The 15,038-nt window shown below is 38.4% G+C and overlaps 1 protein-coding gene across 1 annotated transcript in view; it reads left to right on the forward strand.

The window, feature by feature from the left end:
• Positions 1-15,038, forward strand: part of Kap-alpha3 (karyopherin alpha3) — a 311,578-nt gene that overhangs the window by 235,889 nt on the left and 60,651 nt on the right. Inside the window, exon 9 of the mRNA XM_081769270.1 lies at positions 13,447-13,681. Within this exon, the coding sequence (XP_081625396.1) occupies positions 13,447-13,681 (235 nt within the window). The remainder of the gene's footprint in view (positions 1-13,446; positions 13,682-15,038) is intronic.

Here is a 15,038-nt window from a genome sequence, read left to right on the forward strand (position 1 = left end):
TCAGGAAACGGCCCTACTATATCTAAAGCACATTTCTCAAAAACTACGTCCGGAGTGGTTGTGATAACCTTCGGAAGTTTGACATTAGGCTGGGTGAGTTGGTTCTTCTGGCACGACTCACATTTCTTGATATACTCTTCAACGTCAGTGTTTAATCTTTTCCATGATTTCGGATCGATATTATTCAACTCTAAGTATGCTTTAATTTTGGCTATAGTTCGATGTATACCTTGGTGTCCACCGGTAGGAAGGTTGTGAAACTCCTTAATCCTATCTTTTGTTTCTTCATCAAGGGGAGAAGGTTGTCCTGGATCTAAATAAGCAATACGACTCAATGCATCGGCATTGGTGTTGCGGACACCGGTTTTGTAAACAATTTTGTAATTGTATTCCTCTAATTTAATTCTCCATCTTAAAAGTCGGCTACTAGGGTCTTTTACGCTAAACACCCAAAGCAAAGGTTTATGATCAGTCACAAAGGTTGTTTCTTTTCCAAATATGTAAGGGCGGAATAGCTTGGCTGCCCAAACTATCGCAAGTAATTCACGCTTGGTTGTGGAGTAATTTCGTTCAGCGCTATTGAGGGTACGGCTGGCATAGGCGATTGGTTTGTCCTCGCCAATCTGGCCCTGAGACAAGATGGCTCCAATCGCGACTTCTGAGGCGTCACAGGTAATAATGAAGGGACGGCTCATGTCAGGATATTGAAGGAGAGGAGGTGATGTCTATTTTTCCTTCAAAGTTTGGAAAGCTAATTCTTGCTTGGTTCCCCAATTAAATGGAACGTCTTTCTTGAGCAAAAGGGTGAGAGCTTTTGCTATATTGCTATATCCCTCAATAAGTCTACGATAATAAGAACTTAATCCTAAAAATCCACGTAACTGTTTGACATTTTTCGGTTGAGGAAAATGCAACACTTTCTCAATTAAACGGGGGTCTGGTTTCAGACCTTGATCTGTTATTTGATGTCCTAAATACATCCTTTCTGAGGAATTCACACTTATCAGGCTGAAGTTTGAGGTTGTAGGTTCGAAACCTATCAAATACAAGTTTCAATCGCGACATATGTTCCTTTAAGTCTCTACTATATATACAACAATCGTCCAAATAAAAGCACTTTAATCCTTGTAATCCGGATAAAAGAATATTCATCATTCGCTGAAAAGTTGCGGGGGCACCGCATAAAGCAAAACTCATTCGGTTATACTCATAATGACCATACGGGGTACTCAAGGCGGTCTTGCTACGGTCTTCAGGTCTAATTCTAAGTTGTTGGTACGAACTGGCTGTCCAAGGTCGTAAAATACTTAGATTGCCCTAACTGATCTAAAATCTCAGTAATATTCGGTAAAGGAAAACTATCACCAATTGTAATCTTTTTTAGTCTACGAAAATCTAAACATATACGAATGTTAGGTTTGCCTGAGGCATCCATCTTTTTCGGCATTATCAATATCGGAAAATTCCAAGGACTCTTACTTGGGGAAATTATACCTTCATCTAACATCTTATCGATTTGATTTTGTACTTCAGCTTTACGTACTTCAGGAATGCGGTACGGTTTCTGAGTTACAACGGTACCTCGTTTGTCTGGATGAATAGGGATGCTATGTTCAATCACATCGGTATACGAGAGCTTGTCCCCCTCTAAATAAAACAAATCATGGTATTTCTCACAATGCGATAATATTAAAGCTTTTTCTTCAGCATTCAAATGATCTAATCTCAAGTTCTTTCTAAGTAATTCTAAACGCGATTTTAACCGTCTAGTTTGGTTTACACTATCAGACTTGTTCAATACATAAACACTAGGACATTTCGTCATGGTTTCTACTGGTTCAAAATCTAAAGAAACTGGAGGAATTTGTACATCTACTTCACTTTCAGTCAAATTCAAAACACTAGTGACACATTTGTTCTGAGACGCTTTCACTATAGCGTCAGGCAGGAATACACCGTCTGCCAAAGTACGTTTTGATAAAAATCCTATTCCATTATTCTCAGTCCTAATTTCAATTAGTTTTTCGGTACGTGCAGGGACTTTAACTCGAGTGCCTAGATCTATTTTCAATTCAGCTTGTCCGTCATATGAAATCACACAATTATGTTTGAGCAGAAAATCTCTACCTATTATACCGGCTACATTAGGAGGTAATAAGTCACTACGCATTACATGAAAAGTATGAGTCACCCTATTCTCACCTATTTCTAATCTAAGATCTAATGTACCTAAAGTATGGGCATGAAAATTATTGAATCCATGCACCGGAGTGGTTTCACATCTATAAATCTTTTTCAACATTGACTCACGTAAATGGCTACACTAGATGAGCGAAAGATCTGAGCCTGAATCTAATAACATTTCATAATTCTTATTCAAATCCATCATTCGTAGTTTTATTTTACCTTTTTCATCGATTATACTCTTGGTGGAACATTGGCATAGTTGGTCGTAACGTCCAATTTTATCAGACTTAACAGAATTTCTATCAACACGATCAGATTGCTGAGGTGGTCTAACCTTCGTACAACTATTACTTGTTTGTTCTGCAGAACAAAGGAAAATTCTCTTGACCCTATCGCTTTGATTTTAGTGCGATCAACACGTTTTTCAATTTTGTCTTTTGAAAAGTTACGTTTCGATAAACAACACAAAGATTTATTCTGACTAAAGGTTTGTGGCTTGGTGCTGTGTTCAGCACGACACTTATCTCTTAAATTACATTCATGCGTGTCACTGATGGGATGACGACGCGGCGAAACAGCTTTCGGTTTAGGTCGCGGAGGTTTGCGCGGTGTACGGCGCTGAGGACAAACATACACTGGGCGACGCGGAGAAGGACTACGCGCTGGGCGATGCTGAATGCGACGCGGAGAATGACTGTGCGACCGGCGACGCGGAGTACAACGCGGAGAATGAGTACACGCTGGGCGATGGCACTGAGGATGGCGCGGAGAAGGACCTCGCGCTGGGCGACGCTGAATGCGACGCGGGGAACGGCTTCGCGTTTTGCGGCAACGAGAACTACGCGGAGAAGGACTGCGCGTTTGGCGGTGATGAGAACAACGCGGAGGCCTGTTGTTCTTTCGGGTACAAACATGGATGCGTTTCTTCGCACAAGTATGGGTACGCTTTTCACGACAATGATAGGAGTGTGTACAACGTAAAGCACAACAAGATTTGGAATCCTCAGTTGTATTACTTTCACTACAATGTTTATTATGCTCATCTTCATGAGAATCTACTGAATGTTCGCAATCTTCTAAACAATGAACCTTTTTCTTAAATTTAGCCCTATCGTTATGGGAACGAAAAGAGTGATGGTAATCTCTGGGTTTACTTTCAGAACTGTTATTATGGGAAAATTTCCTATTTCCTTGCTTTTCTGACTTGTCTCTACTATGGTTTGAAGAAGTTGCCCTTTCTTCATTTCTGGAATCTAATGGCTTTCGTCTCTGAGACAAAATGTGCGACTCTTCAACTAGAGCGAAATCAACTAATTGCGCGAATTTATCATCTTCTGTACTTTTACCACCAATTACTGTTTGAATGCGAGGATCGCTAATTCCCTGGACAAAAGATGCTTTTGTCAAATGATCAATGAGTGCATGAGCACCGGCTCTTTCCGATTCACGACAGATTTTGAAGCAGCAGTTTTCAGATCAGCTCGAATTACATCTAGTTTGCTAGCCCATGACCTAATACTATCATTTTTGCCTTGCCTCGCAGAAAACAATAAACAAGCATAATAATCAATGGATCTATCCGTAGCATAATTCTCTTCTAAAATTTCCTTAACTGCTTCCCAAGAATTTGTGTTCACTCTGACTAAAATACGATTTCTAGGTTCTCCTAAAATTTTCGACTTAATGAACTTAAACAATACAGGCTTATCACGGGGGTTAACTAACCCTAAAGCAATTTCACAACTGTCAATAAATTGTCTTAACTTAGAACGATCTCCTGTAAATGGTTCTACAATAACTTGAATCGTCTGAGAAACTTTAACATATTCTGATTGTACTGAATTGCCGTCGGTTTCTGCCATGTTTAAAAATTCAAATACACGTGCCTACGCGGAAACAACAAATTAAACAAATGAATCAATTCCAAAAGACTTTGCGAAAACTCGTAAGGTTTGAGCAACAATGATTTCTCAGAGGAATGTCTTACTAAATCTATCTATAAAACTAGATTTACGATGAGTTTATCACCTGTATGGGGCTTTGAATGCCTAATTTTCAACACTAATTTGCACTGCACCTAATAATCACTAATATCACTTAATGAACTGGATTCACTAATGTACGTGTGGCGTTACGAACAGTGAGCAGGATGTTTTGCTGATGGATGGCCAGTCAAACAACAAAAGCGTCCTTTTCCCTTTTTCGCTTCCGCCAAGGAGGATGGAATGAAAGTTAAACAGATGGAAAAACTTTCAGCACACAATAAACTTCACACATGCAAAATGCACATGCACTTAACACAGTTCACTAAAAACAACTTAAACTGGTATCAAAGTTTACGCCGATTGTTCGTGAGGGCGATTGTTCCAGATATCCTAAGGTTGTTCAAGATATCCTAGGGTTGTTCAAGATATCCCACTAAGCTGACACCAAATTTATGTGGCGGGCCGGCGGTATGCGGTTGCGTAGACCTGCACCCACACAAGAGAGTTTAGTAATTAACTAAAATACTCCTAATTGATCACCAAAGTTTCTGCAAATTACCAATTATAACTCGAGCGGCAAAGTTATACTGGAACAGGAACTCAGCTAACAACCAATCTGAAGATCTTAGCGGTTACAAGGTAGCGATGGCCTCGACCAAGACTTAACTTCTAACTAGAGAACGGTGGAGTCGTTATCTCGACAAAAACTTGATAGTTACCAATCCTTTGGGATATCTCTTGAAAGCAAAACTCAGAAATAAAGTTCCTTGCAGTAAGCCTGCAGTTTATTGTTCCTAGGATTATTACAAGTCCACGAGCTTGGGGCGCTAAGTGTAACTATGTGTGGTAAATAGTTTGACTTACGTGACGGGTTCCAATCGTTTTCTCACTTCACAGAAAAACACAAAATAAAATAAAACTTCACTAGACTGGGAGGGCACAAGTCTGTCCTAGTAGGTTAGGTGCAAAAGGTGTAACTATTTGATTTGTCGTCTGTTTTAGGCCAGCTAGGCAATGAACCTAGAGTCTGTCAAAACAAACATCAAATAGGGGAGTGACAGAACTTCGACCGTCAACTTCCTAAGCTCGCCAGCAGTTTCTGGGCGCACAGGTCCCGGCTGGAGCTAGCTTTCAGAAGTAGATTGCCAAGTTCGAAGGAGGTAACTTTGACCGTCAGTTTCCTAAGCCGACCAGCAATTATGGGCAGACCCCTGGCTGTCGTCAAGCTTTCAGAAACAGAGTGCCAAGTTAGCCACTAGGATAAGGTATGGATGCAACCAAGAGAGTAGGTAGGCCTCCGTAGAAGCCGAGAGAGTAAGGGGCAGAATGACGGCTTGGACAACTAGGAACTTACTCGGAAATCCTGGGCTAGGTCGTACCTAAGACATTGCGGACTCCGTCTAGATAGCACGACCTTGAGGGGCCTCAGGAGAGGGACGTTGTCCGATGATCGAGCCAAAAACATGAGTTTTTAAAGGCCTCGATCAGCTGTGCACACGGCACCAATTTACGTCTCGTGTGCATGGTTGTAACGCGTGCAAACGTTGCACTCAGACCGTGAGGTCAGAGGTTGAACATGCGTGGAAGTCCAAAAGTTCCCTGGGGAGGAACCCGAGAGTAGCCAGCAACCTGAAAAGAAAGCTGATTGGTTTGCACACGACACTAAGAGCAAAGTCAGCTGAGAAAAGTGCTTCTCCGAGGGGCGGAGAGAAAAGCCATTGAAACACGTCATGCTTCTAACACCAAGATTGGTTTACAATAATTGCCTGGGCGGCGCCACATGAGGAGAGAAGATTTTGTTGGTGCGCATGCGTGTATATGTACTCCGTGTTCTTGTACGTGTCATCCCCAAACTCTGGCATGATAGTATACATCGAAATGTACAAATATTCATACATAAATTGAAACACTTAAAATATAGAACATAAATGGTTTTAAATACTAAAAAACAAAGATTTTATACATGTTGAACCAAGGGCCTTCTTACTATAATTTATATGTAGACCCTTCTAAGATAACATATATAACATCTGCAGTTTGAGGACAGAAAAATAATCTTCCTTTTTAGAAGGAAAAATTAAAAGAATTTTAACATACAGATTATATGGACTTCGTTAAAAGTATTCTACCACTAATAATAATACTAATAATAATAATACAAGACTACATATATGTCAGACACAGAGCCAGACATCTCCCTTTACAGAGGGGATGTTGTTATCTACCAGACGGTTGACCCTGAGGTCAAGAAGGGGAAACTCGGCTACTCAGAACAGGAAGACAAGAAGTCTTTCGTTCTACTTAAGAAAAAAAAGAACACTCAACACGAATTTGTATTTTAAAAGAAGTAAATGAAATACGAATTCTGGCGCAGTTTTAAAAATGTAAAAAAAAAAGAAATATTTATTCGCAAAAAGAATTTGCAAATCTGCGTCCCACTACAACTTGCTTTGTAGAATTCTTTTAACTATTAGGTTAGAAGTTACAAGGGCATTACAAGATTATATATATATATATATATATATATATATAGAGAGAGAGAGAGAGAGGGTCCACTCTGTTTATAAGGGTTGTCTTAGAATCAAATTATGTATATAGCAATCGTGGTTTATATTTGTAAACACAACAGATGCTTCGTATTTATAAACAAAACCGGTTGCCCTCGTACTACAACTACTACAAGAAGCAGATGACAGGCATCCACCTCATCATCAGATCATATAGCAGAAGACAGACACTAGCGCCACCACTGTCTAGAAGAACAAATTAAAAAAAACACCATGTAATTCCTCCGCCGGTATCAGTTTCGGCTGGACAAATCCTCTCGTACCTTGCCTAGAGCTCAGAGGTCTTTTGTACACATGCCTTGCTTAGAGTTCTGTGGTTTTTCTGTTCACTTAGCTTGCCTGGAGCTCTGAGGAACGCCAACTTCTCTTAGCTTGCATGGAGCCTGTGGGAATCCTTCCTTTGGTAACCTTGGCCTAGGGACGCTTATATACCCAATTACATAGAGAATTTTGTATTGATCTTAGGACCACACTTACACTGCCTTTGTTATAGTGCATATAACAGGAATTTTATAATAGAAAGGTTGTAGGAGAAAACCGAATTCTGTGTGCTAAATTCCTCTACCTACTTCGTTATCAAGGTAATTTTACAATATCGTCATCCAAGAGTTACCTCGGAAATGTTTCGATGCATATTCGAGAAAAGAAAGTATCGTGATCGACAAAGGAACATACAAACATTAACAGAAAAAATAACATTTTGATTCACAATGATGTGAAATTCTCTAAAATCAAGAATTGCAGAGTGTGTCAACTCCTAAAGGAACTCCCAAAAGAGCCACAAGCAAAACTCCTTCACCCACCAGGCCTCATAGGAGAAAGATGGATGTGTGACGGTCTAGGATCTTATGCACACGAAGAAGGAAAACCAAAATACGTTTTAGTAGCCATCGAAAGAAACACACGTGATAAAGACTGTTAATGGCATCACAGCAGATACAATTGAACAATTCTTACTGGAAGAAATTATTTTAAAATTTGGCGCTTTTCGTTTCCTTCATCTGGACAAACACCCAGTCCACAGAGCGAAGAAACTTAAAAAATTAGCAGAAATATATAACTTTGAATTTAAGTTCTGCCCTGCTTTTAATCAGGATTAGTCGAGGTCATGAAAAAGCTATGCAGAATTCTTTAAAATTTTTCGTCCAAGAAAATCACGAAACGTGGCCAAAATTGTTACCTCACATCACTTTTGGTTTAAACAATTTTGTCGAATTGGGAACGAAGGAATCAAGCTTCTTTTTAATGTACGGATACCAGCCTAGGACTATCAGCGATTGTCAATTACAGACCGCTTCTCAGCTTTGGCTGGAACGAGACCAACTTGTAAAACTTCTAGAAAAGACACGGCAAAACTTACTGAAGGCACACGAACAACAAAAGAAGTATTTTAATAAAAAACATAAACAACAAACTTTCCACAATGGAGATAAAGTACTCATTTACTTCCCCTGTCGAAGAATTGGAGAGTCATCACAATGGACCGATATATACTGCGGACCGGCTACAATAATCTATCGAGATCGCATGCCCCATAATTTTAGGGACAGAGAACATAATATCTCCATTGACAGAATCAGACTTTATCATGATGGCGAAGAACACATACCACACGAGGATAATGAACACATACCACAGCGGATAAGACGACGAACAGAGCAGAAAGAAGAAGAAGAAACAAAAACAAGATTAACACAATCCCAGCGGATATAAACGAGCGACACGCTTCGCGCACTCTTCATATTTCAGCGGCGGACAAAGAGAGAGAGAAAAAAGAAAAGAAAGACAAGACATAAAACATGGAATAGCAGAGAACAAGATACACCATATGATACAGCTAACTATTTGAGTGACCAAATCTAATACATACCTTAGTATTCAAATTGCAAGTGATCCCTTGTTTTTTTTTTTTTTTTTTTTTCACTCTTATTATTCCTCACCTTCCTGCATTCTGTCACTTTAACAAGCATCCAGACGTACAATTTCCTTCAGTGAACAAAATTGCAAGCCAGCATTTTCTTTCCGATTTGAGCAAACGAACTTCATAGGGCCAGCTACAACATTTTTTTCCCTTCGTTTCTCCGCCGCGAATCATATAATTGTCACTAACATATTCACATACATATACAGTGTTCAGAAAATCAGGACTTTTGATTGGCAAACGTTTTTCCGGCGTGACTACATTTATCAAAGTAATGACTTTAACCGTTCTTTGAGTGTGTTCTGTCATCTATTTACTACGCCTAGTGCAAACTAGACCGATATTAGAAACTTTTTATAATAGCACCCTATGGCGTGCGCACTTCACAACATATGCTACGAACATAACCATCAGTGACGTAGTTATAATTTATAAACACCAGAGCTTCGATCAGCCTCTCCTTTGAGGGAAATGACGAGACATACGGATCCTACTTAGGCTCGAGGACAAACTGTCAGTGCTTTAACATCAACTTTTCAACTTTATTTGTGTGAAAGTGTCTCATACAGTGATATCAGTGTCCAGTGCTTTTTAACTTTGATTTTGTGTTTCAGTGTTATAATGCATTTCCAGTGTATACTATGACCAATATGCAAATTCCACATGATGGCACAAAAAATTATCCAGTGGCTTATTTTTTTCTACGCCTCGGGGGTATAAGGATCCCCATGTCGCAGTACCATGCAAAAGCCATGCGTACTACGTACTAATAATAAACACAAACAAACAGACGACGGTCCCGAAGAGAAATCGCTCACCATCGCCAACAGTCGGAAGGATGAGGATCACCTAAGGAAGCAGACAACACAGGATAAAAGGGAGCTGCACGCCTCGACCAACATCGATCTACCCAGGTTGATCGAATCACCTATAACCCCTCTCACGACGCTTGGTCACCGAGAGGTACCCATCTGTAAGCCCATGACGCTTGGTCACCGGGTTCCTTTCCTCTTTCTCACGACGCTTGGTCACTGGGTTCCTATCTTAATCTTACCCAAGTAAATATTAGAGGAATTACTTATTATAATTTGTGTATATAAGAAGACTTTTATAATAAAAAGGTGAAGGGAAAGTCCAAATCCCGAGTACATTTAATTGCTCTACCCTTATAAACTGAAGAATTTTACAATAAAATTTTGCCCGAAATTGCCCCATTAAGATAAAAATATATTTATAAAATTGTATCTAATTTGGTTTTACGTGAGTTCAGAAGGCCTTACAGCAGTTTCCTGACATTAACGTATGAGTTCAGTGTATAGTTGATTGAGTTTTCACAGGAAAGTAGAACTAATTCATTCAAGTAGGGTTTCATGTAATTAATCCTATAATAAATGACATTTACTGAAACTTTTAAGTTCATAATCTGCACAATGAATTATGACGCATGGAATTTGTTGTCTGTCCTAGTTTGGATTATCTGCCCTTCATACAAGGATCAGGCTTTTCGAATCAATATTACACTTAGCCTACAAAATCTCTATTAAACAATGGCAAGGAAAATCAGAAGAAGAAAAAACCATAGTTAAAGAGACGAAGAAAAGAAATTCAAACCAGTTTCAGAGAAGAGATGGGTTTGTTAGTGAACATCCCTAAGCAAGGTCATCGCAATACGAATGATGAGAACTTCAAAAAGTTTTTTTGCTGACCATGAAACTGCTGCCCGAATAACTAATGTGGATTTAAACTTTTTAAAAAAATTCAAGAGTATTCTGTAGGCAATTTCTAGTGGTCATGAAATAGACGTGGAGAAATTTCAGAACTTCGCTACTGCCACTACAGAACTTTATGTAAAACTACATGATTGGTACCCGATGACTCCAGCCCTATATAAAGTTTTAATTCATGGCCCAGCAATCGTAAAACATGCTATAGCGACTCTGAGAGGAGGCAGCTGAGGTTAGATACAAACATTTTCGACTTAGGAGAGACAGTTCAGCAATAACAGCAGCCGTCGTCAATGAACGACATCCTAATCTCGTCCTCCAGCCAAAAGGATAATTTCGATTCTTTCCCTTCGAGTTAACATTCCATCCTACCTACAAGAAAAAATAGAGAGAGTCAGTTTCCGTCCATCCAATGCTCCACACATAACAAAATTTAAGTCTGAAAGATAACATAACCTATCCTAAATTCAATTACAGCTTCACAACCGTTGCAGATTTTGAAAAAAATAACTTTATCGTTGGACTTCTCTTCGAATGGAGATGTTTAATATGTCACATACTATATTGCCAATTAAAATAAACAAGTTGATTCCAAGATGGCGGACGACAATCTTAACCACGTCATAATGTTTCTCCATACCACCAACATTGATCCCAATTCACTTCGGATTGACTACGTTTATAGTTTCTTAAATATTTAGCCTGGTCCAGACTTTTGGCCACACCCTGTACAGTATAACTAAGAATTTTCTCTTAAAATATTTCAAGTATTTACCACAGACAGTATAAAGCAATAAAAAAAAGAATTAATACACAAGATTATATAATTTATCTGACTTTCCTGACTGTTCAAAACTGCAAGACCAAGTTTTGGCTATAATGTATCTTTAAAACTGTAGGTAACACAATTTAGTCAATTATTTTATGCTAATTGGTAAATATTTTTGTCCAAGTTTCAAGACTAAATACTCCACTGTGCACCGGAACATATCTGCATTTTATCAGGAAATACGTCAGGAGTGAAGAATTCCTGTCATTCTGTTTCAAGAAATTACTGTGAAGAGCTCTGATGCCAGTGAAATGATTTCTGTGGCTTTGGCCTGTATAAAAGACCTCTTTCAACATCAGCGCCCTTGTCTAGAAAGCTTGCTGGAACCCAATTCTCATCCCCGTGCTTCATGAGTTTGTTTTAATGAGAACGTCGACGTTAAGCAATAATCCACAATACTGCGTTCCAATAGAATACCATCTGGTGGTGGTGGCAAGGTTTCTTGTAAGATGAGTACAGTTCAGAATCGGTCCGATATAAATCAACCTACCTTCTGTAAATATAATGCTTTTGTTGTATAATTGTGCACAACAAATATATTTTTATTCAATGAATTAGCCTAAAACATCTATAGATACCGTTAGATTAGTATCAGTTGATGTTTATCCCTTTTAAATTTAGGCTTTTTTGAGGTATTTTGTAGACTTTCACTGAAATTAACTATTACGTCAAGACTATTTATCGTAAGATCATGGTTCATACCCCGTTTTGTTTCTAGTAAAGCAGTGTTTCCAACTGCGTCCGTAATAATATTTCCCTCAAGTGTACCAAATGCGGGAAATTTCCGCTCAAAGTGGGGGAAAAAGGGATTTTCTTTTTATCGCGAATATCTCTCCTTTGGTATAGGATACGATCATGCGAATGCTACTAAAAAAAACTTTGCCTTATGGTGAAGAGAATGAGATACAAAGAGTGGCCCTGGGATGAATAGTTTTGATGCTACAGCCGATTTACATAAGAGAGGAAAAAAATATTGCCCCAGGTGCAAAATGGGTTATCCATTGCTCACATAGGGAAAAGCTGGTACTGTTTGCACATGGGGCAATAGTTTTTCCCTCCCTTATTTTTCAAGATATAACATTGAAACTTCGTACAGTTATTACACATAGTATGTAGTATGTTTGAGATTTTTTGGGGCTCTGTGGGTTGACACAGGGCCGGCCAGAGGGCAACAAAATAGGGGAAAAGGGATTTTTTGACAAATTTCCCTTTTTGCAAATTTTCTCCACTATGGTACATGCTAGAGACATGCGAGTGGGTCCGTTTGAAAGACTGGTTCATGCCAAAAAAACGAGGTATGTATCATGACTTTAGAATAAAAATAGTGATAATACTGTAGATACTTTACTAAAGTAATTGACTAAAAATGTGTAAAAATAAAGAAATCGAAATTTTTTTGACACGTCTATTGACTCCACCAACATGAGTCATACCTCATTTTCTTCAGCGTAAGGCAGCCTTTCAAATGGTATCACTCAAATTTCGCTATCGTGTACCTGTGAAAATAAAAATGGGGAAAAGGGAAATTTTTCTTTAAAAATCCCATTTTTTTCATTTTGGACCAGATTTTCCCGCTTCTGGTACACGATAGGGAAATTTGAGTGGTACATTTCGAAAGTCTGTCTCATAACGAAATCAAAGAGGTACAAACCATGATTCTAGGGTAAATAGTAATGTGTCAGGGATTTTTTCAAAAAACTTCTCAAATATACCCTTTTTTTAAAACCCATCGTCCATGTTTGTGACGTCACAGCCCCCAGACAGACGATGCTGCAAAATGCCCATAAAATATGTTCTATGATGCTTCCATATTTGAATGAATGCAAAAAAACCCGGTCTAAAAGTTTTACTAGAGACTTATAAAGCAAATTACGAAGGTCGACGCCATGGCACAGGTGCTGTGCCATTATAATTTAAAAGGGTTAAAACAGCTAAATTCAATAAAAATTTAGCAGTAATACTTGAATCATTTCTAAATTCCCATTAATTACTTATGTAATTAAAAATGTGATGATAAGCCGCATCATCTATTGCGTCATCTGAATACAATGTAGCCTCGCGGGCATCTACGTTGCATTCAGTTTAACCGATTAAAAACAAATTGTAGTACAGATAAAAGCGTTGTTCGCAGATACAAAGTAAAGTAAGATTAAAACAGATTTTTTTTCAATTTGTTGTGTATAGTGCGTCTGTATTGTAAAATTTACCTTACTTTACTACTTTGATTTTCCAGGGTGAATTTCAAACCCAAAAAGAAGCAGCATGGGCAATTAGTAACCTTACTATAAGTGGAAATAAGGATCAAGTTGCTTACCTAATTCAGGAAGGTGTAATTCCTCCGTTTTGTAATTTATTGAATTGTAAAGATACACAAGTTATTCAGGTGGTTCTAGATGGTATTAACAATATTCTCAAGATGGCAGGAAATCAAGTAGAAGCTCTTGCTAATATGATTGAGGAATGTGGAGGTAAGATGTTTGTTTTAGTTATTTTAGGTTATTTTAAGTAACAGTAAGTTTCCGTATGCTACATTTTAGTTACCTCGTTTGTATTTTTATTATTCTGCCATTTCTCTTGGCCATAGCGAATGTTACGTAAGAATTAAATGTGTATATTTTCGGTGTTTATCGATAGAGCCACCACCAAATGAGATTTGGAAGTACAGTTAGTCATCGACGTACGACCGACTTCGGGTACGACTATCCGGACGTAAGTTAATCAGGTGATGCTCTTTTATACAGTGTAGTATAAAATACCATTTTGATCAATCACCAGTCGACTATTTAGTCGGCGCATATACAAGACCAGAATTCGTGCAAAATTTTGTCATAAATATTCTCACGAACTATACAAATTAATTGGTGTTCGTAAACGCGGTTAGTTATATCGTTTTCATCCTATTCCTATGTGTAATAATCGTCTATGAACAGCAATTAATTTGTTTAATTCATACGACATAGTGAGTGTTCACATGACCAAATTTCGTATGAATTTTGCTCTATTATAATCCCTACCTTTACTGCTGCTATTTCTATTATTACTGTAAGTTATTGATGGTAACCACCTAACCTAACCTTTACAATCAGTCTTAACTGCAGAATGTCGTAATGTATACACGACTCAAAAAGTGTATTACCATCTGCGATTCTCCTTTTCCTGCAATAGTAGGCAACCCCAAAAGCTCGGCCGCTGTGTTGGTTCAGAATTCGAAAGGCGTTGGACCAAACCTCAATTCTGTTACAAATATATCAGTGTGGCAAACTTCAAGCAAGAGAATAAAGTAAATCGTTAAGAATGACGGCTTTATTATTGTGAGGGAAATCGATGACACAAAAAGTTACAAAATGATCTTTCTTAAGCAGTCAAAACAAGATGAATGGTAAAAAAAATAGATACCAGAGGAAAGCAATTTCTTTCCTTTTTTAAAAAATTCGGAAATAAGAACATTGCTTACGTAATGTAAAGGTTTAATATAAACGCCTAACAGCCCAGGAAACGGAAAGAGAGAGAAACAGACTAAGGGACACCATTAGCGGAGTAGATTTGCTGGCCTCCCATGCAAGATAAACAGACGGAAGACTACTTGTAAACCCAACTGTTATTATTATTACTATTATTATTAAAAACTCGTTTCCTTTCCCAATTTCTGATTCTGCCTAAGACCATGTCTGCATATAGCGGTCATGTGTGCAGTTTTTGTCATTGAGCGGTCTCAAAGGCCAAATGGGATGGAAATCTCCGAAAGAGAGGAACAAAAACTTTATGATAAATTCTAGGTTCAAGTTCGAAGCACTTGTTTCTCACAGGTGCTTTTTTCTTCCTTTC

Source organism: Thermobia domestica, chromosome 8 (genome assembly GCF_964235325.1).
Source record: "Thermobia domestica chromosome 8, izTheDome1.hap1.1, whole genome shotgun sequence".
NCBI lineage: Eukaryota > Metazoa > Arthropoda > Insecta > Zygentoma > Lepismatidae > Thermobia > Thermobia domestica.